Source organism: Grammomys surdaster, unplaced genomic scaffold (genome assembly GCF_004785775.1).
Source record: "Grammomys surdaster isolate TR1022 unplaced genomic scaffold, NIH_TR_1.0 256, whole genome shotgun sequence".
Taxonomy (NCBI): domain Eukaryota; kingdom Metazoa; phylum Chordata; class Mammalia; order Rodentia; family Muridae; genus Grammomys; species Grammomys surdaster.
Window position 1 is genome coordinate 875,127 of NW_021604697.1, and position 24,465 is coordinate 899,591.

General features: G+C 35.6%; 3 protein-coding genes across 3 annotated transcripts; 1 reads left to right on the forward strand and 2 right to left on the reverse strand.

Moving 5' to 3' along the window:
* The first annotated feature begins 5,183 nt into the window (after positions 1 to 5,183).
* Positions 5,184 to 6,122, forward strand: LOC114627676 (olfactory receptor 52E8-like). Its single transcript, XM_028775560.1, has one exon. The coding sequence runs from the start codon at positions 5,184 to 5,186 to the stop codon at positions 6,120 to 6,122; it is 939 nt and encodes a 312-aa protein (XP_028631393.1).
* An 8,258-nt stretch (positions 6,123 to 14,380) lies between these two features.
* Positions 14,381 to 15,322, reverse strand: LOC114627673 (olfactory receptor 52E4-like). Its single transcript, XM_028775558.1, has one exon. It carries the CDS (start codon positions 15,317 to 15,319, stop codon positions 14,381 to 14,383), a length of 939 nt encoding a protein of 312 aa, XP_028631391.1. The 5' UTR covers positions 15,320 to 15,322.
* Positions 15,323 to 22,297: 6,975 nt separating this feature from the next.
* Positions 22,298 to 23,251, reverse strand: LOC114627690 (olfactory receptor 52N5). Its single transcript, XM_028775581.1, has one exon. The coding sequence runs from the start codon at positions 23,249 to 23,251 to the stop codon at positions 22,298 to 22,300; it is 954 nt and encodes a 317-aa protein (XP_028631414.1).
* Between the last annotated feature and the right edge of the window lie 1,214 nt (positions 23,252 to 24,465).

Genomic DNA, 24,465 nt, shown 5'->3' on the forward strand with positions numbered 1-24,465 from the left:
AATGGTTGTTGTTAAAGTATTGTGTTCTTGGACATACTGTGTAAGATCTGTACCACAACCTCTATCCATCATATATAGCTACACTTCTATCAATCTGTCATATATAGCTACACTTCTATCAATTTTTGCATGTGTTGGGTAGGGAAATCTTCCCTGAGTTAACATAGTCTTGAGTACCAGATATCCCTTAGACCATCTGAGATGTCAGTGGCTGCTCCAATTTAGTCCGCTCATTTATTTTGATGGAGGAGCTACTCTGGTCTTAGAGAAGACATTTTCCCTGAACACTGGAGAATACTTGAAAAAACATATTTCAAAGTTTTTTTTTAAATTTTGTCTTCATTGTTTTATTATTTATATTTCTGAAGTTGAGTTTTTAGAATTTCATGTATCATGCATGTGTGATGCATTTACATGATTTTCCTCCACTGTCTCCTCCTTCCCCAGAGACCCTCAGTTCTCCCTCAGTTCACAGCACTTTTCTTTAATTACTATTGTTACATATGTATGTTAAACATTATTATATACAAATAGATATACAAAGATGAGCCACTGAATCCTCTTAGTTTTGCCTTTATGCACAGGTTTTAAATAGTCCCATGTTTTCGTCATTAATTTTAAGTATGAATGAAGATCTCCCAGGAAGAAGTTCTCAACAGGTGACATGTATAATGAGGCTGTCTGCAGAAATTTTTTTCTATTTCTTTTCTGGTCTTTTTCTCTCCTAACAGATACCTCCTAAATTTTCTAGCAAGCATGATTCCCTACTGGTAAATTTTGCAAGTCTCATACTTCATTTCTTTTTTCCTTGTACAATATTGTTGGTTTTGACATTGTAAAGTGGAGAAAAGAATCTTTTATGTTAAAAATAAGTCAACATTATAAAGAACGAATTGTCTCCAATTATAGGCAATGCACCATGTCAGGTTTTCAACTGGCTTTTCAAGTTGATCCAGCTTGCATAATAGTACAACTCACCTGACTCTTTATGAAGATGAACTATGCATATGGTTCATCAGTTATTTTTGACTTTCTAATTCTGATTGTTATGGTCAACTGCTTCTTAAAATTTATTTAGTTTACTTGCAACAATCTCTTTGTGTTACACCATGCTTGTTGACAGCCCCATTTTCATGAAGACTTCTTATAAGACTCATCTCTTCATACACCTACCAAGTCTTCTTTTTTTTTTTTTTTTTTTAATTTTTTTATTGGATGTTTTATTTACATTTCATATGTTGTCCCCTTACCCCATCCCCCACCCACCCAGGAACCCCCAATCCCCTCACACCTCCTCCTTCTTCTTTGTGGATGTAACCTCTATCTACACCCCCACTCCCACCTCCCCACCCTCAAATCTCCCACCCCCTGGGGCGTCCAGCCTTCATGAGGTCAAGGATCTCATCTTCCATCTGTGCCCAGCAGGGCCCTCCACTCTTATATATTCAGCTAAGGCCCTGGATCCCTCCATAAGTGCTCCCAGGCTGGTGGTTTAGACCCTGGGAGCTGTGGTTGGTTGGTATTGTTGCTCTCCTCATGGGGCCACAAATCCTTTCAGCTCCTTCAGTCTTCACTCTAACTCCTCCATTGAGAACCCCATAATCACTTCAATGGCTAGTTGTGAGCATCTGCCTCTGAATATGTCAGACTCTTGAAGACCTCTGAGGAGACATCCATATCAGGCTCTTATCAGCATGCACTTCCTGACTTCCACATCAGCATCTACCTTTGGTGACTGCACATGGGATGGATACTCAGGTGGAAAGGTCTTCAGACGGCCCCTCCTTCAGTTTTTGTCCCTCGCTTTGTCTCCATATTTGCTCCCTTGAGTATTTTGTTGCTCCTTCTAAGAAGGACCGAATCACCCCCACTTGGTCTTCCTTCTTTATGGACTTCATGTGGCCTGTGAGTTGCATCTTGGGCATTTTAAGGTTCTGGGCTAATATCCAATAATCAGTGAGTGAATACCATGTGTGTTCTTTTGTGATTGGCTTACCTCACTCAGTATGATAATTTCTAGTTCCATCCATTTACCTAGGAACCTCTCAAATTCATTGTTTTTAATAGCTGAGTAATACTCCATTGTGTAAATATACCACATTTTTTTAATCCATTCCTCAGTTGAAGGACATCTGGGTTCTTTCCAGCTCCTGGCTATTATAAATAAGGCTGCTATGAACATAGTTGAGCATATGTCCTTATTATATGTTCGAGCACCTTCTGGGTATATGCCTAGGAGTGGTATAGCTGGATCCTCGGGTCTACCAAGTCTTCTTATGCAAATTCATTTACTTTCTTGTTTCTATATTCCCAAACACCAGATAGATAACATGATTCTCTTCTTATCCTTATAACGTTCAGACTTATAATCAAAAATTAACATTAAGAATTTTATATATATTCAGACTTTAATCAACAAACTAATTTTGGGTGGTAGCTATATTCTATATATGTGATAATGGAGATAGTGATCAATAAAACCACACTTTTCCATTCTGCATGAAGTATAATTAGATAGACAGGACTGATTGAATAGTCACAGAGAACATTCTGTAGCAGAATCAGAGAGTTTTGTAGAGAATATTAGAAATAAATGCTCTGAGGTCAGAAAAGGCCTTCCTGAGAATGAGGTACACGGTCAGCTAAAGGACTGACAGGAGGCTCATGCAGGTTTCTCTTTCTGTTCCTCATACCTATGTCAGATCCCTCCAACAGTCACATGTCTGTATTTAAAGATTTTAGTTTTCTATTTCCTCTCACCAAGCATGCTTCTTATTCTTCTTGAATTTTGATTTTAATTTCCCATGTTCTTAAGTTTCTACATGCCGTACAACATCCTGATACCCTTGCCTCATAGAAATGTGTTCTGTTGTTTGTTATTAATAATACATTAGCTAATTCAAGGGTCTAATGTTTGTAGATTATTTTCAGGAAGCCACTCACTCTTGTTCCTTCTTACTAAAAAATGTGTCATCATGATAAAAGTCCTGGAATGTAGGATTGGAAGGAATTTAAACTGACTAGAATTATAGAAGACATCAGAAGTCATACAAAGCATTTCAGGAATAATTTGTGGAAAATCTGGTGATGCTGGTCATAATGAGAAATACAGCCCAAGAAACAAATGAATGATGAAGTACTTGTACTGTAGCACAAGCCTGTGGTAGAAAAATTTGAGAAGTCTAGTACCATCAAGATGTCATAAAATAGTTTCATGTTAAAGGGTAGAAGTATTCCTTTGGCAGCAAATGTGAGGGAAATTTTATTTATTCAGGAGCTATACTGTTTCTTGCCTTCCTTTTGAGTAGCAAATGTTACAATCTTAAACTTCAAATCATTTAATGGAATCATTATTTTAACAATTGTTCAATTCTCATGGTAATGATGATGACAAGAATAGCAATATCGTTCACTGTTTCTCACATGGGAACCAAGTTTTACATGATATGAATTATTTCAAAAAGAAGTGAGCACATAATATTGACTTGAGGAATAGAAGACATAAATGAATGTCCACAAGTTACTGCTTAAAGGCTGAGTTAGTCTCCCAAAAAATAATAATTTCATATCCGAGTTCAATTATTGGGCATTGAATATTGAGAAACCATGGTCTTATAAATTATGTTGCTTGTACTAAAGATCATAACAAAGGCCTTTACCCATTGGTGACAAAATAAAAAACAACACAAATCTAGAAAAAGCAAAAGAGTTAATATGGTCCTATAAAAAGTAATAATTTCATGCATGCATATATAATTTATTCTGTTCTTCTGTGGTAAGTGTTGGGAGATAACCTGACCAATGGATATAAGGATAAGAATATTACGATGCTCATTCAGTATTAGGTTCTTCTATGGGGGTTATGACTTGACCAGCCATGGATTTTGGGCCCATTTAGTAGCACCAGGCATGAGTTTCATTTTGTGGAGTGGGCATTATTATTACTATGATTCTCTGTTGTGTGTGTGTGTGTGTGTGTACATGTCTGTGAATACAATGCCCATGGAGACTAGAGGTTTCGACACATCCCCCTGAAGCTGCAGGAATAGGAAGCGCCCTTATATGAGTAGTGGAAAACTAACTTAGGTCCTTGGAAAACCACTATGCATTATTCATCACTGAGCTAACACTTCAGCTTCTAGAGCAGGCTTTAAGTCAAATGAAAAAGGTTTAGGATTTAGCTCAGTGGTAGAGCACTGGCCTAGCAAGCCCAAGGTCCTGGGTTTGGTCTTCAGCTCTGAAAAAAAAAAAGTAAATCAAATGAAAAAATGTTTGGTTTCTTCCATAGTATTTAGATTACTAATGCAAAAGTGGGTTTATCTTCCCAGGACAATTGTTACTGGAAGTCAAAGATGGTTGCTTATTTCTTTTTCTCTTGTAGCATACATTACATCTCCCAGTTATATGAAAATTATCCAAGAGGGATGAGGCTTCCAGGTCAGTACTGGCTTCATTTCTCCATCTTATATAACTAAATGTGTGATGTCTTCAGCAATAGTATCTGATCATCATGTTCTATAGAGTAACCAAAAATAATGGCAGTAGCCTGTGGACAATCACTCAGAAAAGAGGTAACTCATTCATGGCACTGGGCTTTTAGCTGATAGCCTGTGTTGTTTGGTTAGCATTATACCGTGATTGTTGTTATTTACAGGCAAGTTAAGGAGAAGGAAAGAGTCCCATTGATTATATGTATAAGTAAGCTATAGCATATTATTTTACTCATATTTGTAGTTGAATAAGTGCCATTTGAAGGATATTTTTGAAAGCCACAGTATGACCTGTGGTCTGAGCTTGTAATCATTTATCAGTCCAATAACACTTCCCCACAATTCATAAGTATATATTTCAAAATGCTGCAGTCTAGATAAAGCCTGTGTAACCTGGCTAGGTTCATCTCCCAACTAGACTTGGGTTATGGGAAGAAAAATCTTCATTCATATTATATAAAACAGAGCCTAAATATTTATCTATTTGTTAAGAAATATTTATCAACATATTTCATTCACATGAGTGAAAAGAAAAAGAGAGGAAATATGAAGGAAAACACATTTCTACACTCTATCAGAAGAAATACTACTGACATCCTTTCTATTCTTCTTAATTATTAGTGCTAATGAAGTATTGTCAAGTCCTGTGTAGATTCCTTCAAATGAGTCTGCTCATCAGAGGCTCCTGACAGCATGTCACCAAGCAACAGCTCATGGATTCACCCTTCATCCTTCCTGCTCTTGGGAATCCCAGGATTGGAAGAGTTGCAGTTCTGGCTTGGTTTGCCATTTGGAACAGTCTATCTTATTGCTGTCCTAGGGAATGTCATCATTCTCTTTGTGATCCATCTTGAGCACAGCCTTCATCAGCCTATGTTCTACCTATTGGCCATGTTGGCTCTAACTGACTTGGGCCTGTCTTCGGCAACTGTTCCCAGAGCACTAGGCATATTTTGGTTTGGCTTCCATAAAATTGCCTTTAGGGACTGCATAGCTCAAATGTTTTTCATCCATCTGTTTACAGGCATTGAAACATTCATGCTTGTAGCCATGGCCTTTGATCGCTATATTGCTATATGTAACCCTCTCCAATATAACACAATCCTTACCAGCTTAGTGATCTGTATTATTGCGGGAGTTGGATTACTCATAAACTTTATTTTGGTTTTTCCACTTATATTTCTCATTCTAAGGCTTTCATTTTGTGGACACAATATCATACCACACACATATTGTGAACATATGGGCATTGCCCGGCTGGCATGTGTCAGCATCAAGGTTAATGTATTATTTGGATTAATACTCATATCTATGATACTTCTGGGTGTTACTTTGATTGCTGTGTCCTATGTAAAAATTCTTCATGCTGTATTCAAACTCCCATCCTGGGAAGCCAGGCACAAAGCTCTTAATACCTGTGGTTCCCATGTGTGTGTGATCTTGGCTTTCTACACTCCAGCCTTTTTCTCTTTCCTGACTCATCGATTTGGACACAACATTCCACGGTATATCCACATCCTGTTTGCTAACTTGTATGTGATCATTCCACCTGCTCTTAATCCTCTTATTTATGGGGTGAGAACCAAACAGATTCGAGATCGTGTGGTGGTAATTTTTTGTAAGGGACTTTGACAATGAGTGTATGACTTGTATTCTTCCAGATTTTTTTCCTTGATAAAAAGGAGAACCTGTATGTAAGCAAGTTTAAACAGAATAACTTCTTTACAAAATATTATGGTAAACACACATTTTTTCTGTATTCATGGGCAGTAAACAAGATAAATATTGTAGCAAATATTTGTTCTAAGTCTGAATAAAATATTATTGATTGCTAAATGGGTTTCCTTTATATAATAGGTATTAGGATCTTATTTCAAGATTAGAGAAGCTACAATGACAGTTCACAATACTTTTATACAGAACTCATTGATTATGGAGGAGGGGTTTGATGATGTTGCTGTCTATCATGGTTGTATTGAGGTTTGACAAAACATTGTTTAAGATGTCAGTTCCAGGAGTTCTGATCAATGAAATCAATCATAGTTTAAACTTCTTTCATGGTAAAATGGGCTTCCATCATTATATAGTGATTGGAATGATAATATTGAACAAAATATCACAGCATTACTTTATAGTCTCTTCTCACTTTTAAAAAATACAACTTCAGCAATTACATAGGGTCAAATACGGAGGTAATCCTTACTTTGGATCCAAGCAAGAAGAAATTCTCCCAGATTACAAAAAATATACAATGGAGAAATAGGGGTAAAGTACTAAAGTAAAAAGAAATAAAAAGAGGAAAGAAACGAATAACCCTAGGTATAACCATCAAGAAGCCTCTCATGCACAGAATGAATCTCATCTTTGTATTGAATCACCACAATTGTACAAAGATATCTTTGTCTCAGCTAAACCATGGCAAAAAGTTTACCAACATCTTTTGATTTTACTTGCTACACAACAAATACCATGTCTTCCAGAAGGGGTGTGTGTCTGTGTGTCTATGTGTGTATGTGGTGTGTGTGTATGTGTGTGTATTTGTGTGTGGTGTATATGTGTGTGTTTAAGCCAATTAGATGAAGAACCTATAAATAGACAAGATTTTAGAGCCCCTTCTAAGCATGGAGGAATTCTTCTAGATGTCAAGTATGTTTATTCCACATACATTTTAGAAATCCACAGTAATTCACAGAAATGCACAGTGGTCCCGAAGCCACTAAGCCTTGGTGAGAGGCAACTGACCAAACTCTTCATTTATCCTCTTATTTTCATAGTACCTGATCAAATGCTGATCACTTAAAAATATTTAAATTTTGCTTTTTACTGTATACTAAGAAAATGAAAACCATAAATCCAATACTGTAATAAAACTCTTGTAACTCATATCAGACAATGTATTTGAATCTCAACTGTATAAAACTTTTCTTAAGTGAACAATAGAAAGACAATCATCCAAAGTTTAAACATTTATCCAAACTTCAAATAGATATTTCATAAACAGATTAACGACAAACACATAAAAACTCACCAGGAAATACAAAATTAGGTTATAATTAAATGGCATTGCACACATAAAGGAACTTTTCCTTCATGAAGCTCCTGTTGTAGTAGTTAGCCTATTATAAGTGTTTTCTTTCTTTGTTTAGTTCTATTTGTACCCTGGATAACAATCAATTAAAATTATAGAAGCAGAATCAAGACCTACATGAGACTGAAACACAGCTCTCAGTCTTAATCTGGATCCTATCTCTTCATCGTGAATGTGGTTGATCCATTTTCTTAATTGGATCATTTGTTATCTTGATTCTTTATGCATTTTGTTTTCCTGTGTACTTGATTTTAATCCTCTGTAAAATGGATAGCTATCAAAAATTCCTATCCTATGGGCTTCCTCTTTACTTGACTAATTGTTTCCTTTCTGTGCAAAAGTTTTTGAATTGTATGAAGTTCATGTTTGTCAATTGTTGGCTTCAATGCCAGATCAAACAGTCCATTCAGAAAGTTCATTCTTGCACATATTAGCTTTTTATGTTTTCTTCTAGAAATTTCAGCCATTCATATTTTACATTGAGATCTTTGATCCATTTGGAGTGAATTTTCATGCAGGATGATAAATATGAATCTAATTATAGTTTTTTTATACAATGATATTCCCAGCAAAATTTGTTGAAGACAGTATTTTTTCTCTAGTGTGCAGACATCTTAGTCAAATGGCTATAATTATATGACTGATATTTGAGTCTTCTATTTGTTCCAATGATTGATATACTGGTGTATGTGTGTGCATGTGTGTGTGTGTGTATGTTTGTGTGTGTGTGATGCTCTTTTTATTACTATTGATCAGTAACATATCTTGAAATGTAGAATGGGAATCACTCCAGCACTGCATTTTTTTGGTCTTTGTTTCTTTGGCTATCAAGGGTCTTCTGTGTTTCCATAAGAGCTATAGGATGTTTGGCTTTCTTGTTCTGTGAAGAATGTTGTGGGAATTGCTAAATCTATAAATCACTTTTAATAGGATTGTTACAGGCCTGTGACAAGGACAAGCCTCAGCTTGGAGAGGGGCTTTGTAGAAAGGGTGTTTGGGAGTGGCAAAAAGACCAACTGGAAGTCATAGTCTGTGTTGTGCTAGGGGCAGTTTTTTTAAATATCACTCCAGGGCTCAGCTCTCCCAGACTAAAGTCCAGTCTTTTATTTACATAACAATTCAATCACCCATCCAAGGTTCCCTATTGATTATCCCACTGATCAGCATTTTTTTTACCTTAATCCCTTGATTCCTAGGAAAAGACAGCAAACACATTTATTTTTTAACATTGTAAATGAATGAGATCTGCCTTCCTTTGTAAGAACAGACAATAAACTAGCTGGGGGGATCCAGTTCTGAGATCAACCCTCCCACCATGCCTGGGCCTAAATTCTTCCTGTCTCATGCTGACCTTGAACTCAAGAATCTATCTGCCTATGTATTTGGCTGCCTTTGTGTTTTTCTGGCAGGCTGTCCCATAGTGCAGTTGCTTCTGTTCATTTAGGTCCGTGAAGCACCTCATACAATTCATATTGCATCTGTATATTATACATAGTTGAGGAATCCTGCTTATATATTTCTGAACTCATGTTTTCAGAGTTCTTTCCCACAATTTAAAGGCTGTCCTGAAAGTCTCAGTGTTTACCATTTTTGCTAAGGACATAGACACACCTTTGCCTCCCAGACTCATGCTGTCTCTTATTATCCTTGTCAGAGAGGACATACACCAATAACCTTGGCAGGGAGAATATTTCTCCAAGGAGGAACATGAAGTTACACACACACACACACACACATACACACACACACACACACACACACTCACACAGAGACAGACAGACAGACAGACAGACAGACACACACACACACACACACACACACACACACACAAGCCTGTCATGCTGTCCCTTACATGACCATTCAGGATATTACAAGCCTGAAAAAAAATTCAAAAAAAGAAATAAAAATGGCAAATAAATACATTTTAAAGTGTTCAACATCCTTAGCAGTTAGGAAAAGTCAAATTAAAACTACTTTGAGATTTCATCTTACTCAGGTCATTATGGCCAAAGTTTAAACAATTGAATAGACAACAAATGCTGACAACAGTGCAGAGAAAGGCAACCCTTATTTGCTTTTGGTGAAATTGTCAATTGATCCATTCACTACAGCATGGAGAATTCTCAAAAGAGCTAAAAGTAGATCTACCATGTAACTTAGCTATATCAGTTCTTACAATAAGCCCTAAGACTCCATCACCCCTTCTAACTCTTTCATGATTGCCTCCACTTCCTCTCAAATTCATTATTTCTTTTTCTTTAAGTATAATTGTCTCACACAAATGTACATATATACTTATAGCACATGTTGAATTTATTTAGTTTTGTTCATTGTATATATGTTTAGGGATGACCACTTGAGATTGGATAATTTATCAGGGAGCTTGCACCTAGAGAAAACTGATTCTCTCTTTCTCTGTAGCTACATCTTTCATGTAGCTCTTCATTTGTCATCGAATATCAGTTGAGTAGGACTGCTGTACAGAACTAAAGGGGTGCATACACAACACCCCAAATCATCTCCAGATTATCAGGGATAAATTATTTAGAATTGCTTTTTAAAACAGTAACAGCAATATGAGTTTAGACCAAGCAGCGTCTGTGTACCAGACTGATTGAGTGGCTAGCTGGCCAAACAGGTGTTCCTTACTGGAATCCTTGACAAGGAGGTATCCTGTATGATTGTTTCATTAAAATTAGTATTTCTTACAGGATAAATGTATTCTGTTTCTGAAGCATTAATTATCATAAAGCTATCTGAACAAACCGCCATACAAATCAGAAAGCTGGGCCACATTTTTTATAGCACTAGTAGTCTATTCATTACAAAAGACATTTGCAGGGATTCCTTGCTCTAGAAATGGCCATACCATTGTTTCTTTGGGAACAAGAAATGTCATCTAATTTTTGGAGTAGCTATAGCTACCAAATGAATCTCAGTACTTCAAACACTAACATTGAAAATAAGAACTCTGTGTTAAAATGATGTCTTTTGTCAAACTTCTAGAAAAGATTGCACATTGAAGTGGAAGTTTCATTATTTTCTTGTGAAAGTTGAAGAATTGGCTTTGTAGTGGAACACCTATTATTGAAGGAAATTAGTTTTGGTAAGAAGGTAGGATGGTGGATACAGTAACTGATGTATTGTCGACTATAAATCAAATGTGAAGTGTTTGGAGCCCAGTGGGGAAATGGGTAAGACTCTTTCAACCCTGAGAACTGCAACTGTAGACCAGAACTTGGAACCAAGTTTCCACTTGCAGAACAAAGAGTTTAGGAATCAAGCTAAGACTAGACAGTTAGGCCTTTAAGTCTCTGATCATTTTTATTTCTCAATTTTCTGTCTCATCTCCACTTGATGAAACTTCAATGGCATTAATAATCTATGTCAACAACAACAACAACAAAAAAAATAGCAAAATTTCCTAACACTCAGCACTTTGTTTTCATCTTTAATTGACTTAGTTTGCTCTGCATCTTAAGATCTTGACTCTTTATCACTTTTGTCTGAACTAGATAAGATGTTTGAGCCATATCAGAAACCATCATTCATTAACATTCAAGTGTAGTCTTTAGAAGAGTGAGATATTGACACTGGGATAGAAAGCTAACAAGCGGGTGGAAGAGGCAACTCTTTTATATAGCAACACTTGGTCTGTAACAAAAGCATCACACACTGTGAAGATAGACTTAGAAAAGAAAAAAGTGGTTTGATTCAATTGAGAAATTCATAAGGAAAATTGATCCTTATTTTATACCATATGTATAAATCAATTCTAGATGGAACATTAGCCCAAAAGTGAAGGTACGACTATAAAGAACATTTCCATGATATTAGTTTAGGAAAAGACTTCCTTAATAAGACACCAAGAATGTTAATCCTCATAAGAAACACTTCACAGCTAGTGAAAATTTGAATTCCTTGAATTTACCATTAAATTAATGAAAAGATAATCTGTATAGATAGTAAAATGAAAACAAATCCCGAGAAAGATAGCAACCCATAAAAATAGCTTTATAATTTTGTAAGACAAACAACTGTATTCTAAAAATTAGACACAAAATTTAAATGGTGTCTTACTAACAAAGAAAGGCTAATGAGCAATAGCCAGTGAATTCACATTAGCAATTAGGAGATTATGTATCACAACCACAGTGCATTGTATTTATACTCAGTATAATGGTACCCAGCAAATGAACATTCATGCTCTGAGCTCCCAACAAAACTAATGTTGTTTCTAAGGATGTGTAGCAATTGTTATTACCATACACAATTGACAAACCTGTAACTAGGATGTAATATTGGAAAACTGGAACTTTCCATTTATGCTAAAATTATAGCTCTCACACATCAATCATGTTCTGTGGAGTTCTAAATTGAGTCTAAATATCTCTAAAACAATATGTACAGAAATATTAAAATCAATTTTATTCATAACAGTTAAAAATTAGATAAGAGTCAAATGTCTATATCCATAGATATTTGACTATCTATCTAGAACGGATAATTTAGTGTATTTATTTAATGTAATATAAGCAATAAATTACAGGTATTTTAAATCATATGAAAAAATCACACAAGCTAATGTGTGAGTATAAATATATCTCAATACATATGTTTAATATATCTAATATAAAATATATAAAGTTATCTCACATATTGGATAAAAATTATGTTGGGATTAATTAACTTGTCAGAGCATGAAGACCTATTCTGTATTGACAACAATATGTTGAGTAGCTCAACATATTTTGGGCTGAGTTGTGGTCCCAAGTTCAGGTCTCTGTAAAGTATGCACACTCACATATGAAAATTCTTTGTGGGTTGCTATAAAATAGAAATCTCAAAAAGTACTTTGAGTCATACCAAATTAGCATGTTGATGTTACTTTGTAGGTACAAATCTAGGAATTCCATAAAAAAATACTGTGTTACCCATCAGGGGGTACCTGTTGTCTAACTTGCAACCCCAATGACTAGGTAGTAGTAGGCCCAGGACAGCTTCAAGTTCTCAAGTCTGGAGCTCTTTGGAGCATCTGTTCAGTTATATGAATGTAGACAGAGGTTTGGGGAGTGTTGTGAATGGAAAGATCTCTAAAAGGGAGAGAAAAGAGGGAGGAAGTATGTTAGGCTTGAGATGTCTGGTAAGTTTAAGTCACTAAAAAGAAACAGAACATTTCAAGAATGATATTTGAAAGTTCATTGTTTATGTGTTTATACAAGTTTATTAAGCTAACTACACTGTGTCTTTGTTGTACAAAACACACAGAAAAGTGTTTAAGATTTGGAAAGCAGAAATGAGCATTGATAAACAATTATTCTGTGAGTAAAAAGACAAGGTGAGGTATAAACAAATAAAAATTGTGCAAAGTGAGCTTATTACTGTGTTATCTCTCAATTCACAATAAGAAACACAAGATGTAAATGACTAGATATTACAAGATACTTGACATAGGTCAATAAATGGATAACTAAATTCATGAGTCTGAGAGTAATTGCTCTAGAGAACTTTAAGTATGACTTCCTTCTGAGAGTATTATTTATGTGTATCTGGATCTATTCATTCCTGACCACCTTAAGTTTTCCACTATAATTATGCTTCATGAAGTTGTCACTCTTCCCTACCCTTCTGCTCTCTCCCTGTCATTTCTCCCACTCTCCCTTCTTCTTCATCATTATCTCTCCCTTCCTCTGTTCTCTACATTTCTATATTTATTAATTTATCAATCAGTACTAAACACAACACACATACACACACACACTCAAACACTCAAACACATGCCTGCACACTCTACTACAGAGAGTAAACTAGTTATTTTGAAAATTAGCTAAAGTTGGGGAAGATTTCATAGATGGGATAGACATGGAAAATGAAAAGAAAAGCGTTAGAAATGTTAAATATCTTGTTGGTTTCGTATTTTCAGGACTGAGTTTGTGATATGTAATAAAATATCAGTAAAATTATGGAATAAAAATAAGAAATTAAAAATACTGAAAGAATATTAAAACTATTAAAAGTTCACAATATATAAGTATATAAAGAGTATATATATGATACAGTCCATTCTGTTGACATTATACATACATTATATAATATAATACATATAATGTATATAATATAACAATAATATATGATAATATTATAAAATATATATGTGTGTGTATACATATATATGTATATATACATATACACACACACACATATATATATGCATATACATATACATATACATATACATATACATATACATATACATATACATATACATATACATATACATATACATATACATATACATATACATATACATATACATATACATATACATATATATTGTCAACTGGATTGCATCTTGTGCACCACTCAGAGATAAACTAGAAACTCTGCAAATCAATTGTGTCAGATCTTAGGAATTCTACATGATCTTCTTTAGTTAATTTTGTTTGTTTGCTTGTATGCATTTTGCCACAATATATTCATCTGTGGAGGTTAGAAGATAGCTTGTAGGAGTTGCTTCTTTTCTTCCATGAAGCAGGTTTCTGTCATTGAACTCAGCTTATCATGCTTAGTGGCAAGTGTCTTTATCCTTTTACCCATTCTGTTGGCTAGTATGCCATACATTTTCATAGTAATTGTTTTTATATTCATCATACAGTATGTTCTGTATTGTGTATGTAGTGAAATAGTACATTTAATAATATTAATGTCACAAGGTTATTTTTTCTTGTTACAATATTATATAGTTGACAAATACAATCCTTTCTCCCCTAGAGGAAAATGCATCTCTCTGAGATGGCTTATGTCAACTTTTCTTCCAAAAGATGCTTAAAACCTGGTCCCGAATCTGCTTAGTTCTCACCCCATAGATGACAGGATTCAGGGCAGGGGGAACAACGACATATAGATTAGCCAGGAGAATATGAATGTATGCAGGGACATTCCTGCCAAACCTGTGTGTCATGAATGAGAAAAAAGCCGGAGTGAAGAAGGCCAGGATGACACAGATGTGGGAGCCACATGTGTTAAGTGCTTTGAGCCTGGCAGCCCGGGATGGAAGGCAGAAGACAGTTTGTAGGATCCGCATGTAGGAGACGGCAATTAGAAGCAAGTCTACAAGCACGAGTGATATAAGAAACAATCCAAATATCATATTTACCTTTATGTTGGCACATGCCAGACGAGCAATCCCCATGTGTTCACAGTATGTATGAGGTATTACATGGTGTCCACAGAAAGGGAGCCTCAAAATGAGAAACACTAAAGGAATGACCAAAATGAAATTTACTCCAAAAACCACGACCAGGATGAGTCCAATTGTTCTCTTTGTGAGAATCTGGCTGTACCTCAGAGGATTGCAGATGGCAACATAGCGGTCAAAGGCCATGGCAACCAGCACAACAGTCTCCATTGCAGTGAATATGTGAATGAAGAACATCTGGGTCACACATCCCCCAAAGCTAATCTCCCGTAAATTAAACCAGAAGATGCCCAGCATCTTGGGAATTGTGGTTGTGGATAGGCCTAGATCAATGGAACCCAGCATTGCCAAGAAGTAAAACATGGGCTGATGAAGACTGTGTTCATTCTTGATCACAAACAAGATAATGATGTTCCCAACCAGGGCGATCAAATACACAAAGCCAAAAGGAAAACCAATCCACACATGCATATTTTCAAGGCTTGGAACTCCCAGCAAGAGGAAAAAAGTGGGGTGGAATTCAGTTCCATTTGAACTGGACATTCCTTCTATGTTCTTGAAATCTGAAAGGAAAAAAATAACTCTCAATCATTTGAAATGTATATATGCGTGTATCAACCATATATGTGAACACATATATATACACAAACATACACCTATTATGATGAAGGCCCATTCTTTAAAAGGTGATATTTAAATACATGAATATGATTGTTTAAATAATTAATTAACATTAAACGTCTAAGATATGTGATGACAATGATTTGCATTCTTGAAAGAATGTTTGTTTACACTGAGAATTAAACTCAAGGCTAGCATGTGCTATGCAAATGCTCTACCACTAAGCTCCTGGCCCAGGCTACATAAAGAACATGCTTCTGTGAACACTAGATATGCTGCAGACCCTTGGAACCAGTCAGTGTTCCAGTCCTCTCCAGAAATATTGTGGCTGATGCTAGTAAGCAAATGCCATGAACAGTACGACTTTGTGGTGATATCACCATTTCAAACAGTCAAGAATTAGCTCAGAAATCTTCATACAGTTCTCCATACCCCTACAAAAGTAATTAATATTGTAAACTCCACTCTCATTGTTTTCATATTTTTACTTATTTTACAGTGTTGGGCATCAACCCCAGAGTGTGATACATGCTGGGTTTCTATTTGAGTTTTAAATAAATGGAATAACACTTATGAAGAAAGACATAATAAAGGAAAGATGAAAGGAATAAAGAAAACAAGAATAAAGGAAAGATGAAAGGGGAAAGAAGGAAGAAGGGAAGGAAAGAAGGAGGGAAGGATGTGTGAAATATGGAATGAGAGTGATGGCAATCCCTTTTGGAGAAGGGGTTAGGACACTCAGTAAGTACCCTTCTCTTTGTGGGTCTGGGAAGCAGGTTTATGAGGAAGAGTAAAAGAGGTTTGTTTTCTTCTTCCTTGTGGAGCTGGAAAGTTATGAGAGGGTTTTTTTCTTTCTCTTCTATTTCTCCTCTCTCTCCCTTTCTCTTTCTCTCTTTTCTCTTTTTCTTTATCTCTTCTCTCTTTTCCTTTCTCATTCTTTCTCTTTTCATCTTTTTTCTTTCTCTCTCTTTCATCTTTCCTTTCTTTCTTTTTTCCTTCCTTCCTCCCTCCCTTGTACCCTCTCTTCTTTCTTCCTTCCTTTCTTTCTTTCTTTCTTTCTTTCTTTCTTTCTTTCTTTTGATAAGTAAGATTCAACTTCAAATACATAGATGAAAGAAATATATTTCCAAGGAATTTTTCAAAGTGTCTATTGAAATGTCTATAAATATTCAACTCTTTTAAAAATCTACTTTGACCTTTTTGTTTTCTTTCAAAGAAGACACAACATTGGGTAATACATAATAAGTGGTGTTTCTAAGAAGAACTGAGGGAAGGTTCAGATGATTAAAGTGGAATATATGAAATTCTCAAAGAATTAATGAAAAAACCAACATTGACATAAAACGATGAGTCTTATATTAAGACTTTGTTTAATATATGCTTTTAGATAATCTGAAATGAAGAAGAAACAGCATAAAAGACATTACTCCTGCTCTAACATACAAACATCTACAATGTCTGTGCTACATAGTCTGAAACATTCCTGTTTTTCACAGGTTAAACAGCATCTCAGAAGTGTCATTTATCCCTGTCTGTCACATTTTATCTCTTTTCTTTCAATACCTTACTCTGGAGCTGAGACCTCAGCAGCAGCAGCTGCCTTGGTCATGATCTGTGACCTGTGGTCTTTCAGGGCAGACAAAGAAGGACCTCCTTTTCTGGATTCATTCTATGTGTTGTCCCTGAAAAGTAAAATTTATCATTCTGCTGCAGTAGACCTTTCACTGCCAACCCATCACCCACAGGACCACAATTCTCTAAGGATTTAAACTTTACTCTTTCTGAAAGAAAATTGGTAATCCTCCTGTGACTGCATTTTTGAACCATGGAATTGATGACAACCACCTATCATTACTTGATTACACTCTGATTACCTCTACAGAGTGTCTCACTAGGCAGTTTTCAGTGATCAGCATCAACCATGAAAGATGATTTGGACTTACAATCACAAAGCAGAATTATGTCATTGAAGATGTGTAATATACTGCGGAGAAACAGAAAATATAAAACAATGCTTAGTCTACAGAATGGAGCATGAGTCTTAACACATGGAATGAGAAGGCAGGTACCAAGCTTTCCTTTCATCTTCCTACTGAGAGTTAACTAAGAAGAAATGATCATACAGTACACATCTAGGACAATATTTACTGATGGAATTTAAAAAACAAAACAAAAAATTGGAGAAGTGGCTAGAGTTTTACTCCATGGTGAATAAACAACTTTAATTAGGGTTACTTATATGAGCATTGGTGACAGGTTATTTACCAGATCATGGACAACATGGAAATAACAAATTTTCAGGTTTCCCTATTCATAAAAGAATTCATTTAAGTGAATCTAGCATCCCTCCCCTGGCATGCAAAACCTGCATGTCACAGAATTAGGATCCTTATTCTGCTATGTCAGAATTCAGAGAACAGCCATTGTTTATCATGGCATCAAAGCTTTTTATTCTTTTAATTTATTTCAACATAAATTAGGTCCCCAGCATCCAGTATACGGCATTGATAAGTCTGTGTAAACAGAATGAGAGAATAATTTCAGTGAAGAGTTTAGAAAATCTTCCATATATAAATGGCATAGGATAAAAAATACGGTATGGGAAGATGAGGAGTGGGAGAGTAGGGATGCTAAGCTATTTACAACCATATATGATGGCAAACAACACAACCCACTTTCAACATTTCCATCGTCTAACAAGACACATTATGGTACTAGCTTATGTACCATTTCCTGGGCATGTAGGCTGTGGTTGATGTGGACCTGTTTATCATCATCATACCTAAAGCCAAATCACAGGGATACAATGGCAGCATTTCCTGTAGCATACAAACATAAGTGCAATATTAAAACTCTTCAAAAAAAGTTGAATTTCATATTTCAAATCACTGAATGTCAGGCAAAAGTTGTCATAAAAACTAACATAAAACATAGATTGGTAGCAATAGGACACAAGGAACATCACAACAGGGAACAATTTAATTTCAAATCTTTCCAGAAATCAATACTATATTTTTCTTTAAAAATATTTCAAATAGAGTTTAATTATTTTATTATTTTTTACTATAAAAAAGAAAATGGTGATAAAATAAAATTTTATGAAAGCTTAATTTAATTGTTTTGGAAAGGCTCAGGACAGTAGATATCAAGATATAAAGTGTGTTTTTGAATTGGTATTAATAGAGCATATGCTATAATTTCAACAAATAGGCTTTCAGGAAAAAGAATATATAAAATACTAAATAATATCAATTTATATACACAAGCTAAAGGAAGCATAATACCAAAGACACAGAATATTTAAAGTTAAATGTGCTGGATTCCTTCCAGTCTGCACCTGAGCACTGAGCAGATCTTGGGCCTCAGCTCTAACTCCAGCAGCAACACCCAACCCAAACAGTTCTGATGCAACCAAGATAATAGGAAAGACAGGCTCCAGTCAGAGACAGCGCAGGTAGCACTAAGGAGATCCAGATGGTGAAATGTAAGCACAACAACATAAGCATCAGCAAGCCAGGGTACTTGGCATCATCAGAACATAGTTCTCCCACATAGAAAAGTCCTGAGTTCCCATATCACCAGGAAAACAAGATTCAGATTTAAAATCACTTCTAATGATTATGATAAAGGACTTTAAGAAGGACATAAATAACACTCTCAAAGAAATGGAGGAAAGCACAGGTAAACAGATAGAAGCCCTTAAAGAGAAAACAGAAAAATCCCTTAGAGAATTACAGGAAAACACAAACAAACAGGTGAAGGAATTGAACAAACCATCAAGGACATAAAAGTGGAAGTAGAAACAATAAATAAATCACTAAGGGAGGCTACCCCGAAGATAGAAAACCTAGGAAAGAAATCAGGAGTCATAGACACAAGCATCACCAACAGAATACAAAAGATAGAAGAGAGAATCTCAGGTGCAGAAGATACCATAGAAAATATTGACACAACTGTCAAAGAAAATGCAAAATGCAAAAAGTTCTTAACACAAAACATCCAGGAAATCCAGGACACAATGAGAAGACCAAGCCTAAGGATAATAGGTATAAAGGAGAGGGAAGATTCCCAACTTAAAGGGCCAATAAATATTTTCAACAAAATTATAAAAAAAAACTTCCCTAACTCAAAGAACAAGATGCCCATAAACATACAAGAAGCCTAGAGAATGCCAAATAGAATACACCAGAAAAGAAATACCTCCTGTCACATAATAATTAAAACACAAATGCACAAAACAAAGAAAGAATATTAAAAGCAGTAAGGAAAAAAGGCCAAGAAACATATAAAGACAGACCTATCAGAATTACACCAGACTTCTCACCAGATACTATAAAAACCAGAAGATCCTCAACAGACGTCATACAGACACTAATTGAACACAAATGCCAACCCAGGCTAAACTCTCAATTACCATAGATGGAGAAACCAAGATATTCCAAGACAAAACCAAATGTACACAGTATCTTTCCACAAACTCAGCACTTCAAAGGATAATAGAGGGAAAGCTCCAATACAAGGAGAAAAATTATACTCTAGAAAGAGCAAGAAAGTAATCTTCTTCCAACAAACCCAAAAGAAGACAGCCACACACAAACAATGCCTCCACTATTAACAAAAAGAACAGGAAGCAACAATCTTCTCTCCTTACTATCTCTTAACATCAATGGACTCTATTTCGAATAAAAAGACATAGACTAATGGACTGGGTACATAAACAGGGCCCAGCATTTTGCTGTATACAGGAAACCCACTTCAGTGACAAAGACAGACACTACCTTAGAGTAAAAGTCTGAAAAACAATTTTTCAAGCAAATGGTCCTAAGAAACAAGCTGGAGTAGCCATTCTAATATTGAATAAAATCGACTTTCAACTTAAAGCTATCAAAAAGGATAAGGAAGGACATTTCATACTCCTCAAGGAAAAGTCAACCAACATGAACTCTCAATTCTGAACATCTATGCACCAAATGCAAGAGCACCCACTTTCATAAAAGAAACCACACTAAAGCTCAAAGAACACATTGCACCTCACACAATAATAGTGGGAGACTTCAACATGCCATTCTAAGCAATGGACAGATCATGGAAACAGAAACTAAACAGAGATACAGTGAAACTAAGAGAAGTTATGAGCCAAATGGATTTAACAGCTATCTATAGAACATTTCATCCTAAAAAGAAAAAAAAAGAATATACCTTTTTTTTCAGCACCTCATGGTACCTTCTCCAAAATAGACCATATAACTGGTCACAAAACAGGTCTCAATAGATACAAGAAAACTGAAATTATTCCATGCATCTTATCAGATTACTTAGAATCTTATCAGATTACTAAGGCTGGTGTTTAAAAATGACAAAAGCAATGAAGAGCCCACATTCTCATGAAAGCTGAACAACACTCTATTCAATGATAATGTAGTCAGAGAAAAAATAAAGAAAGAAATTAAAGACTTTTTAGAATATAATGAAAATGAGGACACTTCATACCAAAACTTGTGGGACTCCATGAATGCAGTGCTAAGAGGAATACTCAGAGCTCTAAGTGCATACAAAAAGAAACTGGAGCAAACATACACTAGCAGCTTGACAACACACCTGAAAGCTCTAGAACAAAAAGAAGCAAACACACCAAAGAGGAACAGACACCAGGAAATAAACTCAGGGCTGAAATCAACCAAGTAGAAACAAAAAGAACTATACAAAGAGTCATTAAAACCAGGAGCTGGTTCTTTGAGAAAATTAACAAGATAGATAAACCATTAGCCAGATTAATCAGAGGGCAGAGAGACAGTATCCAAGTTAATAAAATCAGAACTAAAAAGGGAGACATAACAACAGAAACTGGGGAAATTAAAAAAATCATCAGATCCTACTAGAAAAGCCCACACTCAACAAAATTGGAAAATGTAGATGAAATGGAAAATGTATGTTATTTCTCTATATATTAAGTTCAAAAGGCATGTCATGGCACTATATTTTCTAGAATGGACACATATTCCTTACTCCAAAGAATAAATCTTTCGGGGCCTACAGTGAGGGAACCATTTGGTATAGGGTATGGATCTTCAAATTTCAGGCCAATCAGCTAAATTTGTTCATTTGGTAGATTTGTTCATTTATTTATACTTATTTACTTTCTAAATGAAGTATTTTTATATATTCAACTGAAAATTGGAATGGAATCTTCCATTTCTCTTTCTGGTTATCATTACTCTCATCAGAAAGTTTTAGTGGAGACAAACATAAGTAAAACTATTTTCAGTTGTATAGTTAAGATACTGGCCTTTACAAAAGTCAGAGAAGAGATAAGCAGTCTATTCACATTAAAAAGAATGGAGGCCAGTTATAGTTACTTGGGCATCTTAGCAAAAGATAAAGAAAGTCTATCATTTAAGGACAGTGTACAAACAGTTAGACAGCAGTCTACAGAAAGTAAGCAACAGCTTTTAACAACCACTGAAAGCAGCATATAAGGTGATTGTCTACCCCAAGAGAATTAAAAAGTCACAGATAGATGGCGTTTAACTTATATGTAATCCCATAATACTGGATTAATTGAGGCTGGAGGTGAAAAGCACAATTTAATTCTCTATGAACGTGAGATTAACAAGACTTAACTATAACAAAATGTATCTTTACTTTAAAATACCATGTTGTACATGACAAATACAACCTTATCAGACAAGTAAAGATAATTTATTTTTTAAAATTAGGAATGGAAAAAATATGGAAAAAGCATTGAGATACAAATCCAGACACAAATTGTCCTCAACATTCTTGAGCATCTCTAAAACGCATATTCTTGAAGAGGTAATGGAAAACACTTATAGTTTCCTCCTTGTTATCGTTTTATTCGTAAGTCCTCTGCTTTCAAAAGGTCAAGAAATTTTTCTTGGGTCACCTTGAACCTTTTTCATCATGAAAGAATTTAATGATGCTGTCTCTGATTTGTTTGGTCTTCATTCCATAAACAATGGGATTTAGAGTTGGAGGAAGAAGAAGATAAAGATTAGCCACAATGATGTGAAGAGAAGGAGGGATGGTGTGACCTCCAAAACGATGAGTAAAGAAGGTGAAGAAGGCTGGAACGTAAGTGATGATGATGGCAGATATGTGGGCTGTGCAAGTGCTGAAGGCCTTCTGCCGAGCGTCTGCGGAGGACAGGCTGACCACTGCCCGGAGGATCATAGTGTAGGACACAGATATACAACAAATGTCAAACACTCCAATCAGGAGCGCAACCATGAGACCATAGATGACATTGATTTTGATGCTGGCACAGGATAACTTTACCACAGACATGTGGTCACAATATGTATGGGAGATCACATTGCTTCGGCAGAAGGGCAAACGTTTAACCAAAAATGGAAAAGGAACCATCAGTAACACACCTCTCAAGAAGGTGGCAAGCCCAGCTTTGGCAATGACAGGGTTGGTAAGTATGGTAGCATAGCGTAGTGGGTAGCAAATGGCCACATAGCGGTCCAGGGCCATGAGCATGAGCACCCCAGACTCCACGCCTGTGAATCCGTGCACAAAGAACATCTGAACTAGGCAAGCAGTGAAGTTAATTTCCTTAAGTTTGAACCAGAAAATGAAGAGGGCATTGGGGAGAGTGGTTGTGCAGGTAAACAGGTCAATGAGAGAAAGCATGGCTAGAAAGAAATACATTGGACGATGTAAGGATTCCTCATAGTAAATGAGGTACACGAGGCCAAGGTTGCCTACTAGGGAGATGATGTACATTGTACAGAGTGGAAGAGAGATCCATATGTGCACTGCTTCCAGACCAGGAATTCCATTAAGAATGAAAGTCTGTGGTGCTACATATGAGCTGTTGGAAACCAGCATAGTAATTCAATGGAAACACACTACTGTTCCAGAAGACTCTATTCTGAGAAAAAAAGAATTAAAACATAAATATTTAAATAATGGCTTTCCAGATGAAAACTTAAAACTATAATAGAATTCCATTTATGAGTAGGGTCAGCTAAAGGAGCAGTTACTGAATAATACTGATATTCTAGGCAATAAGTTAATGTTTTTTAAAACTACTTAAATGAAAATTTAAAGCCTAAGCCTATAGATTAATTTGTACTATGAAATAGAAGCTAAAACTGAGGAACTGAGATGTTTAACAGGGTTACTTTCTCTCTCTTTCACACACACACACACACACACACACACACACACACACACACACACACTCAGAATCAGCTACTGGTAAGCTGACATACTCTTGTAAGTTTCTCCTCACTGTAGTCCGGTAATTAGCTTTAACTAACGTCAGTGATTTAGCAATTTTTAAAAGACATGAGTAGAAGCAGAAGCCAAGGAGTCAGTACACATTGAAGGAAGAGAAAGGAGAACAATGGAGGAATATGGTTAAAGCACACATTATTTAAGTATATAATAATAGTAGAATGAAATCTGTTACGTAAAATTTATATATACTAATAAAAACAGTATTCATGTAAAACATAGGTACTTCTTAGTCTCTCTACTGTGTAACTTGCCTTTAAAGAGGACACAACCTGTAGTAATAAGTTATTATATGTGAAGATCACTCTTAATCTTTTCATATTAAATTAATTTTGTGTGTCAACATGTAATGGGAAGATTATTGTTATTTCTATTACATAGCTTCTATTTGTATTTCTGTTCATTCTGTAACAATAATGTGATTTTCTGTGCATAATCTAAGAAGAGTTTATTATGAAAAACATAGCATACTAGCAAAGCAATAACCATTAAGGAGATTAGATCAGTAAGAAATTAAAGCCTAGAACCTAATATGTTCACTCCTTAGTTTGATCTGTAAAATAAAAGGTGGGCAATAAGAAGAGAAGGCAATATTTCTAAACTTACTTTACAAAACTATCATCATCCTGATGCCAAAGGCAGATAGATATCTAGAAAAGGAGATAAGGGAAAATAAATATAAAGGAAGGAAATGAAAGAAGAGAGAGAGGGAGGGAGGGAGGAAGGGAGAGAAAGAAGGAGGAGGAAGAGGAGGAAGAGGAGGAGGAGGGGGAGGAAGAGGAGGAGGAGGAGGAAGAAGAAGA

Coding starts and splice junctions, on each gene's coding strand:
- LOC114627676 (XM_028775560.1), top strand. CDS start 5,184: ATGTCACCAAGCAACAGCTCATGGATTCACCCTTCATCCTTCCTGCTC.
- LOC114627673 (XM_028775558.1), bottom strand. CDS start 15,319: ATGTCCAGTTCAAATGGAACTGAATTCCACCCCACTTTTTTCCTCTTG.
- LOC114627690 (XM_028775581.1), bottom strand. CDS start 23,251: ATGCTGGTTTCCAACAGCTCATATGTAGCACCACAGACTTTCATTCTT.